Genomic DNA, 20,196 nt, shown 5'->3' with positions numbered 1-20,196 from the left:
ATAAATTATGCTAGAGTTGCAGTCAAGGAGATGACCCGTTCCAAACCTTATATTCAGCCCCAACTTATTCAGATTTGGTATCACATTTCTGTAGAACAACAATACCGAGGTATCAAAGAAACAGGAAGACTTTGGAATTGTTCTTACCCTTGGGAGACTTTTTCTTTTCCTGTTTGCTACTTCTCCGGCTCGGAAGAGCTTCCATTCAGTCAAAGTAACAGGCAAAGTGGTATCCTTTGAAAACTTTGAACGCAAATAAGCTTGTGAGCTCTTCAGTTCCATAGTCTTGCGATGAAGGAAGGGAGGCTTAGGAGGAAGCTAGGGAAAAAGACGATCATAAGTAAATGGTTTCCCTGAATCTTATATTTACAATCCTAGAGCTGAGGACAATTATACACCTGGAAGGAATCCACAGTCATCTAGTTCATTTTCTGTGGGCAGGGAATGTGCCTGTCAACTCTATTGTACTGTGCTCTGCACACAGTTAAGTGCTCAGTAAATACCATCAATAATGATGATTTTTTTTTTTACTCCAATATGACACTTCCCTCAAGACATAACAGAAAAGTAACATTCATTCCTTAAAAATGTCTATTAGCCCCACTTGGAAGCACATTTCAGCCTTTCCCAATGCTTGCGGTCAGGAAGTTTTTCTTAACATCTAACCTAAATACTTCCTGTTGCAATTTACACCTTTTCCTGTTCGTTCCAGTTTGAAAAGAGAAATAACTTGTTCAGATACATTCACGTCAAACTCAAGGAAGACTTCATTTCAGTTTAGTGGTTGGAAGCTGGTATTCAGTGGCACCCGGCATGACTTTGGAACTTTACTGCCTTTTGGTAATTCCGGGTGTTATCATCTTTGATTAAATTGTGAAGGGTGGGAGCGTAGTTTAAGCTTGGTTGTGAGTTCTGGCTCTCTTACTGTTAGGTGGGTCCTCACCCCCCGGCAATTCCCCAGAAAAAAGCAAGGAAGTATTCCTTTGAGGAGCAGCGTGGCTCAGCGGAAAGAGCCCGGGCTTGGGAGTCAGAGGTCATGGGTTCTAATCCCAACTCTGCCGCTTGTCAGCTGTGTGACTTTGGGCAAGTCACTTCACTTCTCTGGGCCTCAGTTCCCTCATCTGTAAAGTGGGGATTACGACCGAGCGCCTCACGTGGGACAGCCTGATTATCTTGTATCTACCACAGCGCTTAGAACAGTGCTCGGCCCATAGTAAGCGCTTAACAAATACCAACATTATTAATTATTATTATTATTGCTTTAGATCCATTTAATTTTCTCTTTCCTGTGGGAACAGAGAGAGGGCTTGAATGTTTCATTTCAGTAGTCAGGCTACGCTGCTTATACCTTGGGTGGCTTGAAGGTATTTTTGGGGGGCGGCAGCTTCCACATTGAGGGGGCTTTCCATACAGGTAAAGGTGATGCTTTGACATCTTCATATGGATTTTCTTTGGTGGGATCTAGAAATCAAACAAGGAAATATGAAAAAAAAAGAAAGAATTAGTGAAAGTAAGGTCAGTACAGCTAACAGGAGAAATGAAATGTGAACCGACAGGTTCCAAGACTTGTAATCTGCTACAGGGAAATGGGCTTCATAACCCTAGTAACCCCACTCAATCCTATTAAACACCCAGGCGCCAGATTCAACAATAGGCATAAGATAGTACCCTACAACCACCCACTTTCTATCCAGACAGCCCACTAAGTCAGTCACACCATCCACTGAAGAAAAAGTAAATTACCCATTGGTCATTTGGATTTTTCCCTAGGGCAAGGAGTGACTGGTTGTGGAAGAAAACCCCACCCTACACTTAAGGACTTCACTGAGCAAATAATAATACACCCCAATTCTCCTGCTTGAACTCCCAAGGGTGCTGTAAGACACTCTCGGGAGGCCATCCTCTCTCCCACTAATCCCCTGGTTCCAACACTTCCTTTCCCCACCTGAGATAGACACAGGAGACTCCTTAAGTGGAGTTGGGCAAGCATAGCAATGCTCAGCAATCAATCAGTGGTATTTATTGAGCCCTTACTATGTGCAGAGCACAGAATTGCTGAGTCCATGTCTGACCTCCCTCAGCTGATTTGCCAAAGGTTCGTATGACTGGGTTCGCAAAAACCCAGGGTCAGGGAAACAACTTCCCATCCCAAGGTAAATAGGCACAGGAATTCCAAAACATCCCTCTGCAGGCTGTTTTCTCTCTTGCAGTGGGGAAAGAATCAGGTTTGTTATATATTTATAATAATAATAATAATTATGGTATTTGTTATGCACTTACTATGTACCAAGCACTGCTCTAAGCACTGCAGCACTGTTCTAAGCGGTGGCTCCAGACCAAACAGATACCTACAGATAATATCTTCATAGATGTTATCCTCAGACTGGGTGTAGTAAAGTGCTGTTCCAGAATTTCCTCCAAGTTCTTCTTGGATCTTTTGGGTGTTTGTAATTGCCAGACGATTTCTGAAGTGTTGGATGTCTTCAAACTCGAATGATTTCCTAGAGCAAGATGGAACACTTTCAAACGATTCTTCTTAAGAAATCATTCAGAATCAGTGTAAAAAAGAACAGAAATTGAAATGCAACCAAAAGCCCTGGATGGTGATGCTACTGCTAAAGGGTAAGAATAGTGAGTAAATACCTAAAAAGTGAGAGGCTAGGCTGTTTTTTGTGACTATGCTGAGAAAAGACGTCTTGGCTTTTGGCCAGTCATTTTAGCATCTCTTGGAGAACAGTTCACATAATAATGAAAGGGATGCTAAAAATTTGGCACCTCTCAATAATTAACTAAGCTTTGGAATTTATCAAACCAATTTCTCCAGTCTTTTAGAGATGTTGAACAGAACCCTTTTTTGTGACTCTAAAGCCCGAACATTTACACGGTTCCTTTCATCTTAGGTTGAGTCTTTTCCTGTTCAATTATTTTTCTCCTCAAGCAGTTCAGTCCACTTGGGTTCAAATTAGGATTATAATCTGAGGAAGAGACTAGGGAGGAAGGTTGGTAGGAAGGGGCATCGGCTACATCGCATAGGTCACCAGCTGTAAATGTCAACAATAAACAAACCTTTTGGATCTCCTTCTGATTTTCCCCCCATACTTCCTTGGTTCAGGTCCCTGGACCGATGGCACAGGTGGTTCTGGACGAGCTCTTTCCAGTGGCTCAACACAATATTCCCTCCCACAGTTATCTTTAAAGGGCACACTATCAATTTCTGATAAATATCTGAATGTCCTTCGAGGTTTGGGCAGAGGGTTTATAGAAGGTCCAGCTTCCTGTCCCTCAGGGTCAGAGTAAATATTTTCCAAGCTCTTGGTAATTCCATTTTGACTCTCCAGAACACTGAAATTCAGTCCTTTCTCTGTTGAACCACAATTTTCTCTTTTTCTTTTCAAGTCGAAAGCCAAATCCAGGACTTTATCTGGAGGAAGTGCTTCTATTTTTTTCCAAAGTACTCGTGAGGTATAGAAGTTTCCTGGAGGCAATGTCTTCTCTGGATCTAAAACATCATCTCCCCAATTTTCATTTTGTTTGACCTGAGAGCAAACCAAATCGGTTTCTACCCCATTCTTAAGGAAATGTATGGTGTTGCTAAAACCATAGCTCTCATTTTCATCCTCATTTTGATCCTGGTTTTTAATATCTTCCCTAAGTTCCAAACCGAGGCTACGTAAATGAATGAGATCTAATTTCTTGTTCCCTTCCCTAGAATCAGGTTTTGGTTTAGGAAGGACATCCTGATCACAATTGTATTTCACGCCAAAGTCTTTCAGTTGCTGCTTCTCTGGGGTAGATCCCCCACTAGTCCTTCCTTCCCACTGAGAAATTTTTTGCTTGATATTCTTGCAATGGCTTCTTGACAGTGTCTGTACGGAAGACCGAGAGAAACCACCATCCATGATCCCTGTTCAGTGCGCTGTCGAGTGACTGAGGTTCTACAGCGACTCCATTGCAAGCACCACGTCGATACTGTTTTCGTGTCTCCTGAAGAGTTACAATTCCAAGAAGCTTATTCTTGTCCTTTCACCTGCAGTTTAGAAATCTCTTCGCTTTCAACCAAAAAAACCTCACAGCTCTGATGGACTGTTTTTCTGAGAATACTGTAAGAGCAGGCTGTACATCAGTTCTGTTGTAAACAGAAGAAAGAATAGGTTAATACTCCCAAATGGTTACCATTTGTTCATTTATATCCCAGATGTACTTGGGCCCTCTCCAATCCAGCAAGGCCCCTATATAAAGTGAGCCCCAGGACAAAGGGATTTGGTTGGGCCCAACAGCTGACTCTCCCTGAAAGGGACTCAACTTCACTTCTTCATTGATTCAGTCATATTTATTGAGCACTTACTGTGTGCAGAGCACTGTACTAAGCTCTTGGGAGGGTACGCTACAACAGTAACAGACATATCCCCTACCCACAATGAGCTTACAGGCTAGAGGGTGAGAAAGACATTAATACAAATAAATAAATTTCAGATAAGTACATAAGTATTGTGGGGCTGGGAGTGGAATGAATAAAGAGAACAAGTCAGGGGAGATGTCTACCATGAACTGTGTCCAACCTGATTTGCTTGTATCCACTCCAGCACTTACTACAGTGTCTAGACCATAGTCAGTACTTAAAAAATACCATTATCATTATTATTATCTACATCAGTGCTTTGGCAAATAGAGAATGACTAATAAATACCATAGTATAACATGCAAAACAAAATGTGGGGACTTGAACATACACCGATTTTTAAAATTATTTGTTGCCTCATCCAGTTTGGGGCAGGTAATACGAAAAGGAGTAAGTTTCGGATTCTGTAGGACCCAAGTCCGACCTTGCAGAGCTCCACTGAGTAAAGATGCCTCAGTTATTTAATATGGCAAATCAAAGAAATCCCAAAAGAATGAGGAGAGCAATAATGATGAGATATTCAGCTTTAGTCTTCGCAGGCTTCAACTTGCCACTTTAAAATAACAAGGGTATATTTCATTTCCTTCTACTATATATATGAAAATTTCTGAAATGATTTGTGCAGTTTTAAAAGACGATAGCAGTAGTCCTAACTGCATTTATTGTGCACCCACTTCATATGGTGCACTGTACTAGGTACTTGGAAAGTACAGAATAATGATCTGATACATTCCCCACCACAAGGAGCTTACACTCTAATGGCAGAGACAAACATAAAAATATTTACAACTAGAATGGTCAAATAAAAAGTTGAGTGGGCATATGTTCACGGCTGTTAAGGAGGATGTAGCAGCGTAGCCTAACGTATAGAACACGGGCCTGAGAATCAGAAGGAACAGGTTCTAATTCTAGCTCTGCCACTTGTCTGCTGTGTGACCTTGGATAAATCACTAACTTCTCTGTGCCTCAGTTACCTCATCTGTAAAATGGGGATTAAGACTGTGAGCCCCAAGTGGGACATAGACCGTGCTCCAGTTGTTTAGCTAGTATCTACCCCAGTGCTTAGAACCATGCATGGCACTTAATGAACACTGTAAAAAAAAAAAAAAAGAAGTAAATAAGTTCCTAAGTGCTAGACTTAACTGAAGAGATGATATGCCTCAGGTTGCTGAGAAATTAATTGGAGATGAGCTTTTTGGAGGGATTTTAATATGGAGAGAGCTGTGGTGTGTCTGATATGACGACGAAAGGAGTTCCAAGCAGGGATAACAGCATGAACGATGAGATGGTGGTGGGCGAATCAACAGCAAGGCTCGGCTAGAAGATTGGCTAGAAGCACTGATGATTTTACTTGTAATCAAATCTTTACCAATCCTCCTCCAAAATGCATTCACAGAGATCCAATAAGTAAAACTCACCATACAAAAAGTAAGGCCGCATCTTGAAGACAGAGAGGCTTCAGCAAACAGTGAAAGCTTGAGCAAATTTATATGTAATTATGGCAAAAGCCCACTTTCTTCCTCCCTCTTTCCATTGCTAGGACAAGTCAAAAAATGTGCCAGCCCTAACAACACCAGTTCTCAGGATTTCACCCTACCTATATTAAACCCTCCCCACAGAGCCCATTTTAGAGTTGTCTGCCTACAAGGCCAGCAGCAACCTGATCCTCATCTTGAACTTCACAGGACCGTGCTGTCGCACCCCCTAATCCAAACCAATGAGTGCTACAGAAAAATAATACTTACATTCAGTTCTCCATTCCTTCCTTTCACACTCCCTCCACCGGTTCGGTCCTGTAAGCTGTTTCCTCACTGTGGAATCTGGCAGAAAACCACCCCCTCCTCTACTGAACGAGAGACCTGATCTCCAGTTCTACTGTATACTAGTTATAAATAGCAACTGACTCAAAACTTCCTGAGCCAGGGGTCATCCTTCCTTAAGCTTTGTCTGCGTGGCCTTGATTAGCAGGCAGGAAAGTGTCTCGGCCTCTTCGTTCCCGCAGCTGACCAAAACTGATAAAAATATGTCATTTTCTAGGCACGTTTTCCAGGCAATTCTGCTGATCAGAACTTTCATCAACCTTCCTGTCATCTTTACTTAGAAGCCTACAGAAAAGTTGGATCCACAACTCCATAGGGCCTAGCTCAGATCTAGCTTGCCTTACATGTAAGGCTGATAGTAGGAAAAGAAAAAGATTACTAAAAAGTGATTACAATTTAAGCACTGTATTCCAGGAAGACATGCATGGAAAAGGGGGCGCCACATTGTTACACGGAATAAGGAAGAGGGAGGGAAAAGTATTTATGTCAGGAACAATGAACGTATTGCTGGTTAAAATTCTGCATTAAAGAAATGGAAACGGCAGCAGCGAGCAGGAAAAAATCTTTCCAGTAAAAAATTATTTTGCAGATCACTTTGCTTGCCCTAGGACACTCTTTCTCAACCTGGGGGCTGGCAAGTTCCAAGGGTTTTCAAGTCTTGTGTTACAAAATTCTGTATATCGGTTTGATGGGGGCCGCACTACACTGGAGCCTTTTGAATAGTATGAGCCTAGCTCTTCCTGAGCCTTCTCCTAAGCACTCTTTCATTCCTTAAGATCTATGACAAAATGCACACTTTTTTTTTTAAACAAATGGAAAGGTGATGGATACGACTGGAAATTTCAAACTCTAGTGCAAGAATTCTCTAATGGGACAAAGATCTCCCAGTGAAGAGGTGCTTATGGAGCATGGATATTGGATGGAGACATTCTTAAAAAGCCAGCCATCTTTAGCTCTAGAAGTCATATTCATATGACTTGCACTTGCATTAAAACTTTGAAAAGCCAGAAGAGGAAATCCTTCAAACTCATACTGCAAATGTCACACTGTTCCTACATGACTATGCTCGACTTTCAATAACAACAGTGACAAGAGATGACTTTTTTCTTTTAAAAGCACAGGATGAGAAAGTTTGAAAGAAGTCAGAAATTGGTTCAATAAGTTTCATAAGATTTCTCCTGTAATAACAACTGTGGTATTTTTTAAGCACTTAATATATGTCAGGCACTGTACTAAGCGCTGGCTTAGTTGAAAGAGCACTTGCTTGGGAATCAGAGGTCATGGGTTCTAATCCTGGCTCTGCCATTTATCATTTGTGTGACTTTGGGCAAGTTACTTAACAACTGTGTGCCTCAGTTATCTCATCTATAAAATGGGAATTAAGACTGTGACCCCCACGTGAGACAACCTCATTACCTTGTATCTACCCCAGTGCTTAGAACAGTGCTTGGCACATAATAAGTGCTTAACAAATATCATCATTAATATTATTATTATTACAAGCAAATCAGGTTGGACACAGTCTCAATCCCCATTTTACAGATGAGGTAAATGAGGCAAAGAGAAACAAAGTGACCTGTCCAAGGTGCCACAGCAGACATGTGGCAAAGCCGGAATTAGAACCCATGACCTTCTGACTCCAGGCCAGTGGTCTATCCACTATGCCATGCTGCACCTTGACTCTTCTCCTGCCTCTTGAGGAGTGAAAGAGAAGAGTCAAGGACGGAGCAAGCAGGAAGATTAAATGTCTGCCTACTGAGAAATGAGTTAATACACCCAGGGACAGTCTTTGTGCATGGATGTTCAAGGGATGGTTTTCATGCATCATAGTTATCAATCACAACCACATATTAGGATTAAAAGAAAAACCATCTCAGTGGCATCATTTTTTAATACAAATTACAACTATATAGAGTCTCACTAGAAATATAAAAATCAAGTGTAAAATAAGGAATTCAGAAGTCTTTGCAAAATAAAGACATGGGGCTTCTTAGATATTAACCCAAGAATCCGACTGAATTCCGGAGGTAACATCAGTCCAGAGAAAATGCGTTAACTGTTTTTTCAGTTCTCATTTAGTGGAGAACAAAGCGCAGTCTCTTCATTAACACTTCACTCCTCTCAAGATAACCTACTCACTGTGTCTCTTTTTCATCTCTTCCGTCAGTGATCCCTTGCCCATGCCCTTCCAGGCCGCGGCTGGAACTCCCTACCCCTTCATAACCAACGGACAACTGCTCTCCTCATCTTCAACTCCCTTCTGAAACTGCATCTTCTCCAGAAAGTCTTCCTTGATTAACTTCTAATCTCCCCAGTTGGTATTTCCTCACCTGCCGCTTCAGGACATAGGCACATAGGCACTGAAGTACCCACAATTTTCTGCAGCACTTACCTATAATAATAATGATGGTATTTGTTAAGCGCTATGTGCCCAGCACTCTTCTAAGTGCACTGCCTCCTCTGTGTAAATCTCTTCCGGTGTGAGTCTTCCCCACTAGATTCAGACTTCTTGAGGATAGGGATTGGAACATTTAATTCCACTGTACCCTTTTAAGTGCTTAGTACTATGCTCATTACATGGTAGGAATTCAACAAACAACACTGATTGATTGAAAAAGGAACTGAAAGTAGACATTAAAATGGACAGGGATTGTGTCTACCAACTCTATTTTACAGTATTTTCCCGAATGCTTAGTACAGGGTTCTTGCTCAATAAATGTCACTGACTGATTGAGCCATCAGTCCTCCCCACAAAAAGCAAAACTGCATAGAAGCAAGCTAGTATTCATGCTGATATTCAAGCTAATGTTCTGATGGCTTCTTATGCCACTGAAAAAAAAATAAAGATACACAGAGCCTGTGAGCTGTTTCTTAGATTTTAATAATTTCCATTTCATTTTCTATCCCACTTAGATATTTACTTTCAGCAGAGAAACACCAGAAGTAGCCTAGCCTAGTAGAAAGGGCACAGGCCTAGGAGTCAGAGGATCTAGATTTTAGTTCCAGCTCTAATTGCTTGCTGTGGGATCTTCGACAAGTCACTTACCTTCTCTGTGCCTCAGTTTCCTCATTTGTAAAATGGGGATTCAAGGCCTGCTCTATCTCCTACTTAGGCTGAGAGCCCCACAGGGGACAGAGACAGAGTCCAGCCTGGTTGACTTATAACTACCCCAGCACTTAGAACTTTGCTTGACACATAATAAGTGGTTTTTTAAGGCATTTGCTAATCGCTTACTATGTGCCAGGTACTACACAGAACACTGGGGTAGATACAAGCTTATCAGGTTGGACACAGTCCCTGTCTCCCTTAGTGTTCACAGTCTTAATCCCCATTTTACAGATGAGGTAACTGAGGCACAGAGAGTTAACTGACTTACCAAAGTCACACAGCAGACAAGTGGCAGAGCTGGGATAAAAACCCAGGTCCTTCTGACTCCCAGGCCCATGCTCTATCCACTAGACAACACTTAATAAATACCATTATAAAAAAAGAACTAAAAGACAACTTCAATTATAGCACCTCAACCTGGAAAATGATTCATTACAGAATTCACAAGCGTAATTTCTGAGTTCCACCTGCTAGAATCATTGCACTAAAGTGGGATAATATGAATCTATCCCTAATTCGCAGCTGCACGATAACACAGTTAGTTTTCTTGGAGGAGGAAGAGGGTACAAACCTATTCATGCTTCATTTTGCAATCCAAATCATCTACCATGGGAGATGGGTCTTTCCCAAATAGTCATTTCTCAATCTATCATGATTATTTACTATGAGAAAATAATGAGTGTCTCATTCTCCAAAACTCTAAGATTTACTTCAATTTTGTAAGCCAACCAATCAACAGTATTTATTAAGCACTTTCTCTGTGTATATCATTGAGCTAAGAGTTTGGAAGAGTTGGCAGACACAGTCCCTGCCCATGACGTGCTTACATTTTAAAGGGCAAGAGAGCCACTACAATAAATTACGGGTATGCATGTGTTTTATAAAACAATTGCTACAGGGGGTACTGATATCCACATTATTCTTGAATAGGCTTCTAACAAACTTGTTCACCAACATGTATTTTTATGTCTTTTTCTAAAACTTTTAGCATACTGTACCAAATGCTAGTAATTCAGATGAGCAATTCCAAAATGTTTTCACCCTGTCAAAGAAGTCGGAGAACACTCTGAGCATTTTCCATTCAAAAAAAAATCCCAACAGGATTCAATTTCCTCCAACTGATCCAAGATAAAATGTTGCCAATACTATTTAAGCACAAAATACTCTTCTTTGCTGAGGTCAGGCCCACCCAGTACAGGTGCAGCTGTTCCTCTATTAACCCACTGTTTTTATGGGTTATTTTTTTAATGGTATTTGTTAAGTGCTTACCATGTATCGAGCATGATTATAAGCACTTGGGTAGATACAAGTTAATCAGGTTGGACACGGTCCCTGTTCTACATGGAGCTCACGGTTCTAAGTAGGAGGGAGAACACATATTTAATCCCCATTTTATAGATGAGACAACTGAGGTGCAAAGAAATGAAGTGACATGCCCAAGGTCACCCAATGGACAAGTGGCAAAGTCAGGATTAGAATCCAGGTCCTCTGACTCTCAGGCTTGTGCTCTTTCCATTAGGCCATCCTGCTTCTCTTGTTAATGAAATTTCTGAATCTCATCCAGTTTAAAAGTATCAACACAAGTCCCTTCACATTCAATCAATCATTGGTATTTATTGAGTGTTTACGGTGTGCATACCACTGTACTAAGCGCTTGGGAGAGTACAATATATCCAAGTTGGTAGACACGTTCTCTGCCTACATTCTTACCTTCTCACTGTGCCTTGATCTCGCCTGTCCAACCATCAACCCCTGATCTATGTCTTACCTTTGGCCCGGAACGCCCTCCCTCCTCAAATCCGCCAATCACTCTTCCCCTCTTTCAAAGCCCTACTGAAGGTTCACTTCCTCCAAAAGGCCTTCTCAGACTAAGCCTCCCTTTTCCTCAGCTCTCCCTCCCTTCCACGCCACTTTGACTCACTCCTTTCTGCTCTTCCCTCCTCACAGCACTTATGTATGTATATATCTAGAATTCTATTTATATTGATGTGTGTTTACTTGTCTTGTGTATATATCTATAATTTTATTTATATTGATGCCTCTTTACTTGTTTTGGTGTTTGTCTCCCCCCTTCTAGACTGTAAGCCCGGTGTGGGCAGCTACTGTCTGTCTTTATTGCCGAACTGTACTTTCCAAGTGCTTAGTACAGCGCTCTGCACACAGTAGTGCTCAATAAATATGACTGACTGAATACGCTCAGTATTAAAATGTCAGAGGCCAAAATTGGCACTTTCTGTTGGGGTGCCAGCTCCAGGAAGGCCACTGCCCCCATAGGATTGGCATTACTGGGACCAAGCCATTTGTTTCACCCCCACAGCTTTTGATCAGGGCAAGCAGCTGTAGCTAGCTTGTTCCACCCCTCGGAGCCAGATCTGTGGGGTGTGGGGGGGAATTCTGACTCTTCCTGGTTGGCCGTGACTCTCAGGTGGAGCCCCAGGACCCAGCAGAGTTCCTCTCACCCCTGCTGGGCTTCATGACCAGGCCCAAGACTCCCCTGACAATGCCAATCAAATGGCAGGGAATCCAGTTTAGCTCACCTACTCCGGGTCTCTTGCCGAAGCTTCAGCTGCTTGTCTGGCATAGGTGGCAGAAGGCAGCGGAGTGGATGGGACAACTGAAGGGGAGTTCTCGCTCCCTATTCTCTCTCACTTCATCCTCTCTCTTTCCCTTTTCCCTCCTCTCCTGTTCCCCTCATCCTTTCTCCCTAATCTTTCTTTACTCTTGTTACTCAGTTCCTTTTTTTCCCTTCTCAACCCTTTGGAGTAACAACAACAAAAATAACTTCTGGTATTTGTTAAGTGCTTATTATGTGCCAAGCACTGTGCTAAACCTGGGGGTAGATCAATACAATCAGATTGGGAATAGTCCCTGCCTCACATGGGGTTCTCAGTCTAAGAGAGAGGGAGAACAGATACTGAATCCCCATTTCACAAAAGAGAAGACATAGGGAAGTTAAGTGACTTTCTCAAGGTCACACAGCAGGTAAGTAGCAGAGCCAAGACTAGAAACCAGGTCTCCCAATCTTGTACTTGTACATCAGGCAATCCTATTTTCCTGTTTCTTCTTTTTCCTTCTGCAGCACCGTGGGCTAGTGGAAAGAGCAAGGGCCTGGGAGGCAGAGGACCTGATTTCTAATTCCTCTCCACCACTTGCCTGCTGTGTGACCCTGTGCAAGTCACCACTTCTCTGTGCCTCAATTTTCTCAACTGTAAAATGTGGATTTAGTACCTGTTCTCCCTCCTACTAAGACTGTGGGACATGGACTGTGTCTGACCTGATTAGCTTGCATGTATCCCAGCACTTAGAATGGTGCTTGACATATAGTAGGTGCTTAACAAATGCAGGTAAAAAAAAAATAAATAAATCATGCCCCTCCTCCCTCCCAGCCTCCCCTTTGCCCTGTTGCCTTCTGGCCCCACACACTTTAGGCCATTCCCTGAATCCCATCTACGGTGATTGGAATCCCGATCCAACATTCTTGCCTCTGGCCAAGGAACATGGCGGGTATCCATCTCATCTGTGATCTGGCCAGGCAGCCTGAGAAGGGCTCCAGGAGGCCTGGCCAGGGGAGAGATAGGGGATGTGGGAAAGTGAGCTGAGCGCTCCTCTCACTCCAACTGGCTCTGAGCTGAAGTGGAGGACCTTTCCTTTTAAGCTTGGCCGGGACTCTGGAGGGAAGGTGGGGGTTTATCTCACCCCTACTGGCCCCTGGAATCCAGGCTGGAGCTTTCTGTTGCCCACTGGACTCTGGTGCCGGCCAGGGCTTTGTTGGTGTTCCACAGTGAGTTCAGGGATTCTCGTTCCCTGTGGCCTCCCCACTGGAAGTGAGAGGGGACATTCCCACCTAAGAGTCACTCATCTCATCCTGCCACGCCCAATCACGTGAAAACACATGTTCTAGCAGAACTGAGTGTTCTGCAACTCTTTAAGATCTTACAACTGAGACCTGGATGTCACACACTCATACTTTGACGCATCTAAACAATCTGAGATATCTCCTTTGGTGATGAATCCTCCAGAGAGAAAGCCTGCTGTTGAATTGTAAGTTTGAAGTAAACGCTACATCATGTCATTGCTCCAGGGAAAATTGTTCAAAACCACCAGTTTCAAGGTAGGTGCCAGAATGACTGCTTATCGCTCTGTGCAATCCCAGCTTTCCAGCTTGTTTTAGGAGCACTGCCAAGGGTAACTGGACTGACTGCTGATGTTGTCAGTGTGCAAGCTTGAGTGGAGAGGTGTTTTTAAAAATCTGAGGAAGAGATGTATAGATGGGATCAAAAGCTCCCCAGCCTATTGCACCAAAATACAGTTCCTCTCAGCAGAGAGGATTTTTCACAATGCTGCAAGCGATTCTCACTAGTTTTCTTCTTACTCATGTAGCCCAAGATGGGTCAAAATAGTTGCAGATAGTTGCTTCTCTATCAGAGGCAGATAGAGAAATTAAAAAAAATATGTTAACATAGAATAAGCACACTGTCCATGGTTAATGATAGACAAAATGAACACAAAGGGCAATGGATATACAAAAGGAAACCCATACACAGGCAAGCATTCAGACAGACATATACACAGAAAAAAGTATGCATAACAGGGATGCTCTCAGAAACAAACATATTCATAGGACTATCTACAGTTGAGGACACCTGATAGGGAACAAGAGAGAGGTGCAAAAAGTCAGATAGTCACGAACATCTTGCAGTAACAGAATGGGAATTTCTTAGCAATATGTCTTGGTTTTACAAAGATCTCAAAGGGATTTTGCACATATTATTTCACTATCTGCACAAAATCTCTACTGAGGAAAATAATAATGAATAAGGCAGGTTGACATGGAATATTCTTGACCTGGGAGCACAGGCACCAATTCCACAAGGGCAGAGGAAGTGATCACCCCCATGGGACTGGTACAGGGAGGGTGAAGGTACTGGCTTTACGCCTCTAATTTTTTGGGCAGAATGGGCAGCTGGAGTTGACTCCATCCCAGCCCTTGAGAAAGGATCAGGGGTGGAGCCAGGAGAGCAGCTACAAAATGATGATGATGAGGACGTCACTGCCCCTTGAAAAGCAACTCAGCTCCCAGCAATGGAGTTGGGCTGCTTGGTGGCTGCTGTACCCTTTGAAGTGGCCAGTGGATCCTGGTCTCAAAGTGACTGGCACTAGTGTGGCCCTATAAGGGGCAGGTTGCTGTCCTGGTGGCTCTGGGCCATGACCCTTGGTCCGTTCCCAGCGGACCCCCACACCAGGCTACCTGGGTAGCTTGAGCAGAGGTGAGATGGGAGGAGCCTTTATCCTCCAAAGCTTCAGTTTCTCAAGCTCAGTCTCCATTGGCACTCAGCCCCATTGAAGTGGCAGAGCAGGAGGAGTAGTTCAAGTGAATTGCTCTTGCTTTCTCTTCCCTTCATCCTCTTTGTTTTTTTTAAAGTATTCATTAAATGCTTACTATGTGTCAAGCACTCTTCTAAGCGCTGGGGTAGATGGATACAAGCTACAGACCCCCTACAGGACTCACAGTCTGCTTCCTTTCCCTCTTAGTCTGGATGCCCCTGTTTTCCTTCTTTCCCTCTCTTCTGAGCTCCATCCCCTCAAACTTCCACCCTTAATGCCTTTCCCCCTTGATGCTCCACCCCCAAGTTCACTCCTATGATTAAAATGAAAAGTTGGCACTCCATTCTGAGGCACATAATCCAAATGTTTTACCCAGAACAAACTCAAAGGTGACTGAGGGGAGGCATGACCAGTAAGGTGAGGGAAAGGCTTCTTGGAGGAAATAATTTTGGGGGGAAGCCCATCCTCTAGATTGTAAACTCATTCAGACCCATTTTGGATCCACTTGGACACGTTTCTAGTTCAACAGGTTATCACTGCTATTTATCACTGAAAGTCCTTGAGAGACAGACATCCAGGAGTTGTTCTATGCTGAGGTCTGCAATGTAGGCATATACAAGAAGGAATTCAGACTATTATGAATATTGGTGCCCAGACCATGAGGGGAAAAGACCGGGGTCGGGGGGTTGGGAGGGGATGAATCCCACAACTCTTGATGCCCGTCTACTTGCTTTGTTTTGTTGTCTGTCTCGCCTCTTCTAGACTGTGAGCCCGTTGTTGGGTAGGGATTGTATCTATTTGTTGCTGAACTGTACTTTCCAAGCACTTAGTAAAGTCCTCTGCACACAGTAAGCACTCAATAAATAAGATTGAATGAATGAATGAACTGTTTGAACTGGGCTTCCAGCTTCGTTCACCCCAAGTTTCCTACCAGATCCAAGAATTTCCAATCAGGGCTGAAAAGACTCAAATGCTCTTTGGCCTATTGGCTGAAAGCTGCCTCCTCCCATCTCCCTTGAATCACTGACGCTTTTTTGCTTGCACAATCAAAATGAAAAACTGACACCTACGATTATGAACCATTTCTCAGAGTTGAAACAGTGCTACGGACTAACACTACGCTTAAAAGATCCTGAGATTTGGTAACAGAGAGCACCATGGGAACCCTTCACATAACCAGAGATTCTTATCAACAATTCAGAGCTTAGTACTGTCTCTGAATTCTACCACTAGGAACACTAGCCAAAGTTGCGCAAATAGAGGAAAGCCAGATAAAGAAAGCTTTAGGTTCGTTGACAGATAGAGTAAAATAGCACCAGTAAAATAACACCAGTCCAGCCAAATTAAAGATGTACAAAGTAGTAATAGTCTTCAGTCTTCTAGGTGACTGTGATTTGAACTTATCACAGACGGCCTATCTGGCTTCTCAAGTGTTTCAAAAGCATCTCCTGAAGGTCAAATTCATCATGAAATAGTAAGACTGAATCACCAATAAAAGTCTTGGGATACAGTCAGCTCACCAGCATTGAGGTATGGTTCACTTGCTGCATAGTTCTGCTATATGGGCCATATGAGAAGAATGGATGCTAGCAAGATACCTAAGCAACTGCTTTATGGAGAAGCAGTGTGGCTCAATGGAAAGAGCACGGGCTTGGGAGTCAGAGGGCATGGGTTCTAATCCTGACTCTGCCGCTTGTCAGCTGTGTGACTGTGGGCAAGTCACTTCACTTCTCTGTGCCTCAGTTACCTCATCTGTAAAATGGGGATTAAGACTGTCAGCCTCACGTGGGACAACCTGATTACCCTGTATCTACCCCAGCGCTTAGAACAGTGCTCTGCACATAGTAAGCGCTTAACAAATACCAACATTATTATTATTAAAATAGGGAAGGCAGAGGAATAATGTAAAGGTATATTGAAGATAATTGCAAACAGTGTGATATAGCAGTGGACCGTTGGGACACAAGAACAGGATAAAGCTCAGCAGGTACTTGAAAGCTTGGCAGGAGAAGCTGCATGGCCAAGTAGAAAGAGCACAGGCATGGGAATCAGAGGACTTGGGATCTATTCCCGGATTTGCCACATGCCTACTGTGAGAGATCGGGCACTCACTTAATTTCTCTGTGCCTCAGTTTCTTCTACTGTAAAATGGGGATTCAATACCTGTTCTCCCTCCAACATAGACTGAGCCCCATGTTGGACAGGGGCTGTGTTCAACTTGCTCAATTCCAGCGCTTAGTACAAGTGCTTGGTAAATAGTATCCATTCAATAAATAACATTATGATTACATACCATTATCATTATTATGACGTACTGTCTTTGAGGAGAAGTTTCAGGAAGATCAGGATGCCATGAGGCAGACTCCTAATCACTAAAGCTACCACAAATGTAATAGCGTGGCAAAGGACGATCTTTATATGTACACAGTGTGGAACGAATTGTTGATAGTGCAGAGTTGGGGACTCACCAGGCAAGCAGGTCTAAAAAGCATAATCTTTGAATATGAAAGACATATGTTTAAAATTCTCAAAAACATTGGCATTCCCATTCTGGAAAGAAAGGTCTCTTACAGCTTGAAACTGATAAACTTAATTGGACTTTGAGATTTAGTAATGAAATCTTGGGGGGCAGGGGAGAACAATAAACAGGAGGAAGCCTGCACCGACTGGGAACAGCTGAGGTGTTGGTGCTATTTGCCAAACACCTGAGAAAAACACTGTGCCAGCTTATTCCATCTAAGCCTGTTAGGACAGGCCTTCTAGCCTTCTGAAGAAAGAGCTGTACTAAAAGAAGCCAATTTCATTGTACTGACATTGTAATAATGACTTCCTATAAGCAAAAAACTGCTAAGTACCCACTTTTGTGTTGAGTTTTTAGCTAGAAAACCTAATCCCTCTGACATTAAAGGCAAATTTCATAAACTTTGCTTTGTTTTCACCACATCAGTAAAATAAGGTAAAGAACAAACATCTCACAAAGAGTTGGAAATGGCATAGAGCGGACCTGGGAGTCAGAAGGTCATGAGGTCTAATCCCAGCTCCGCCACTTGTCTCCATAAATACGAGTGAACGAAAGATTTGCTAGCATTGGCTCGCCTCTCAATCTCTTTTCTCATTTCCCCATAAGCTGTATTTGTATTGTACTCTCCCAAGAGCTTAGCACAGTGCTCTGCACACAGTAGGCACTCAATAAATATAAATGAATGAAAAAGCTCTGTTCACTCAGTCCCCTCCTTTTTGTTCTCCTCAGGTGGGCTCTACCACTGTCCTGATGACTTTGTGGCTTTGGCTGGTTTTACCCTTCTTGCATCCAACCAACCGGCCCAGCTCTCCACCACCTTCTGCCTAGCCTCACTGGGGCCTTCCAATTCTGAGCCACTTGCCTGCTGTAGAACCTTAAGGAAGTTACTTAATTTCTCTGTGCTTCAGTTTCCTCAAATATATGATAGGGGATCCAACACCGGCTCTCCCTAACATTTAGAGTCCCAGATGGTGCTTTGATTGTACTTGCATCTATTCCAGTGCTTGGCATGGGATCTAATCAACAATTTCCAGTGCTTGGCATTGGAATTACTATTTTATTATTAGAGACCCTAGACCTATCATCTCTATTCCCAGGTTCCTCGGCTGCTGGCTAGCCTGGAGTCCCTCTCCCACCACCCCCTGCCCAATTGATCTTTTTTATCCTGACTCCACTCCATTCCACTCCACTGGATTCTCATTCTCTTTTTTCTTGCCATCTCTCAGCTCTCTCTTGGCCAGATTCCACCATCCCCTAACTACTTCCTCCAGAACTGCAGCGTGGCTCAGTGGAAAGAGCCCGGGCTTGGGAGTCAGAGGTCATGGGTTCGAATTCCGGCTCTGCCACCTGTCAGCTGTGTGACTGTGGGCAAGTCACTTAACTTCTTGGGCCCTCAGTTCCCTCATCTGTAAAATGGGGATGAAGACTGTGAGCCTCATGTGGGACAATCTGATTACCCCAGCGCTTAGAACAGTGCTCTGCACATAGTAAGTGCTTAACGGATGCCAACATTATTATTATTATTATTCCTACCACGGGGCTCTACATCTCCTCATCCTCTGACAGTAATCATAGAAAACCGTCAAAGGTCGAGACAGGAGGGAATGTTCAACATATGGAAATGGAGCTTTAGGACTTTAGCACTTCCTTAAATAACTTTTTGATCTGGAACCATGTAGTTGTTCTAGTTCACTATGACTTGGCACAAGGCAAGGTGCAGAGGAAAGAAATTATAACATAACTTTCAGAAAAGTAAAGACAACAACAAAACTTTGTAACAAAAGTTACAACAAGATATTCAGTACCATTTGGGTGGAAGTTATTTATTTATACTAATATCTGTCTTCCCCTCTCTACTGTTAGCTTGTTGTGGGCAGGAAAAGTGTTTATCCACTCTATTGTATTCTCCCAAGTGCTCAGTACAGTGCTCTGCACACAGTAAGTGCTCAATACCATTGATGATAATGAAGCAATATTCAATTCATATTAGATACCTATTACACAAGCAGAAATAACCATGTCCCCACCCCCTGCTTCATGCCTCTCTGTCATTGATCCTTTTCCTGACTACACCCACAGCAGCCGGATTCCTTGTGAGCAGATATCATTTCTGCCAACTCTACACTGTACTCTCCCAAGTGCTTAGCACACTGCTCTGCACACAATAAGCATTCAATCAATACCTTTTTTATCGCATTTGTTAAGCATTTATTATGTGCCAGGCACTATACTAGGTGCTGGGGTAGATACAAGCTAATCAGGTTGGACACAGTCTTAATCCCCATTTTAGAGACCAGGGAACTGAGGCTCTGAGAAATGAAGTGACTTGACTAAGGTCACACAGCAGACAAGTGGTGGAGCCATGTAAGTCCTCTGATTCCCAGGCCCACGCTCTTTCTACTAGGCCATGCTGCTTCCCATTACTTGATTGAATCTCTTGCCAGGGGCCAGCTCTGTCCTCTCTTTTTCCCCAGCTGGTCTGGATGCTTTGGTTCCAGCCCTTCTGCCTTCCCAGCTTCTTCCACCTCTTTCTTGCTGACCTTCTTTCTCTTTTCTCTTCCCCCTGCCTTCCCATGTCCTAACACTACCAGCCAATAGCCACCTGGATCTCCCACTGAGCCAATCCCAGAGCTCAGAAGGAACCCGGATGAAGACAAGGAATACTTCACATTTACACACCTACACCTATAAAGAGTGTCCAATTAAACATGCTCTAAATATTCATATTTGTACATATTTATTGCTCTATTTTATTAATGATGTGTATACATCTATGGTTCTATTTATCTATTTTGATGGTAGTGATGCATGTCTACTTGTTTTGTTGTCTGTTTCCCACTTCTAGACTGTGAGCCCGTTGTTGGGTAGGGATTGTCTCTATCTGTTGCCGAACTGTACTTCCCAAGCACTTAGTACAGTGCTCTGAACACAGTAAGAGCTCAATAAATACGACAATGAATGAATGAACTACCAGATGAAAAAGAAATAGCTTTCACACCAAAGTGAAAATTCTGGAATTTCA

At 43.1% G+C, this 20,196-nt stretch overlaps 1 protein-coding gene across 2 annotated transcripts in view; it reads right to left on the bottom strand.

The window, feature by feature from the left end:
* The window catches only part of DENND2C (DENN domain containing 2C), an 80,493-nt gene that overhangs the window by 37,940 nt on the left and 22,357 nt on the right, over nucleotides 1–20,196 (bottom strand). Inside the window, exons 1-5 of one of the 2 annotated variants that reach the window (XM_001507725.4) lie at nucleotides 6,145–6,232; nucleotides 3,067–4,126; nucleotides 2,353–2,501; nucleotides 1,349–1,461; nucleotides 148–318 (exon numbers count right to left, since the gene is read on the bottom strand). In XM_001507725.4, coding sequence (XP_001507775.2) covers nucleotides 148–318; nucleotides 1,349–1,461; nucleotides 2,353–2,501; nucleotides 3,067–3,899 — 1,266 coding nt within the window. In that variant the 5' untranslated portion in view covers nucleotides 3,900–4,126; nucleotides 6,145–6,232. Of the gene's footprint in view, nucleotides 1–147; nucleotides 319–1,348; nucleotides 1,462–2,352; nucleotides 2,502–3,066; nucleotides 4,127–6,144; nucleotides 6,233–20,196 lie in introns of those variants that run through there. The other variant, XM_029069547.2, reaches the window with a different exon arrangement.

The sequence above is a fragment of the Ornithorhynchus anatinus genome, chromosome 7, assembly GCF_004115215.2.
Source record: "Ornithorhynchus anatinus isolate Pmale09 chromosome 7, mOrnAna1.pri.v4, whole genome shotgun sequence".
Lineage (NCBI taxonomy): Eukaryota > Metazoa > Chordata > Mammalia > Monotremata > Ornithorhynchidae > Ornithorhynchus > Ornithorhynchus anatinus.
This window is presented reverse-complemented; position numbering and strand designations above follow the sequence as displayed.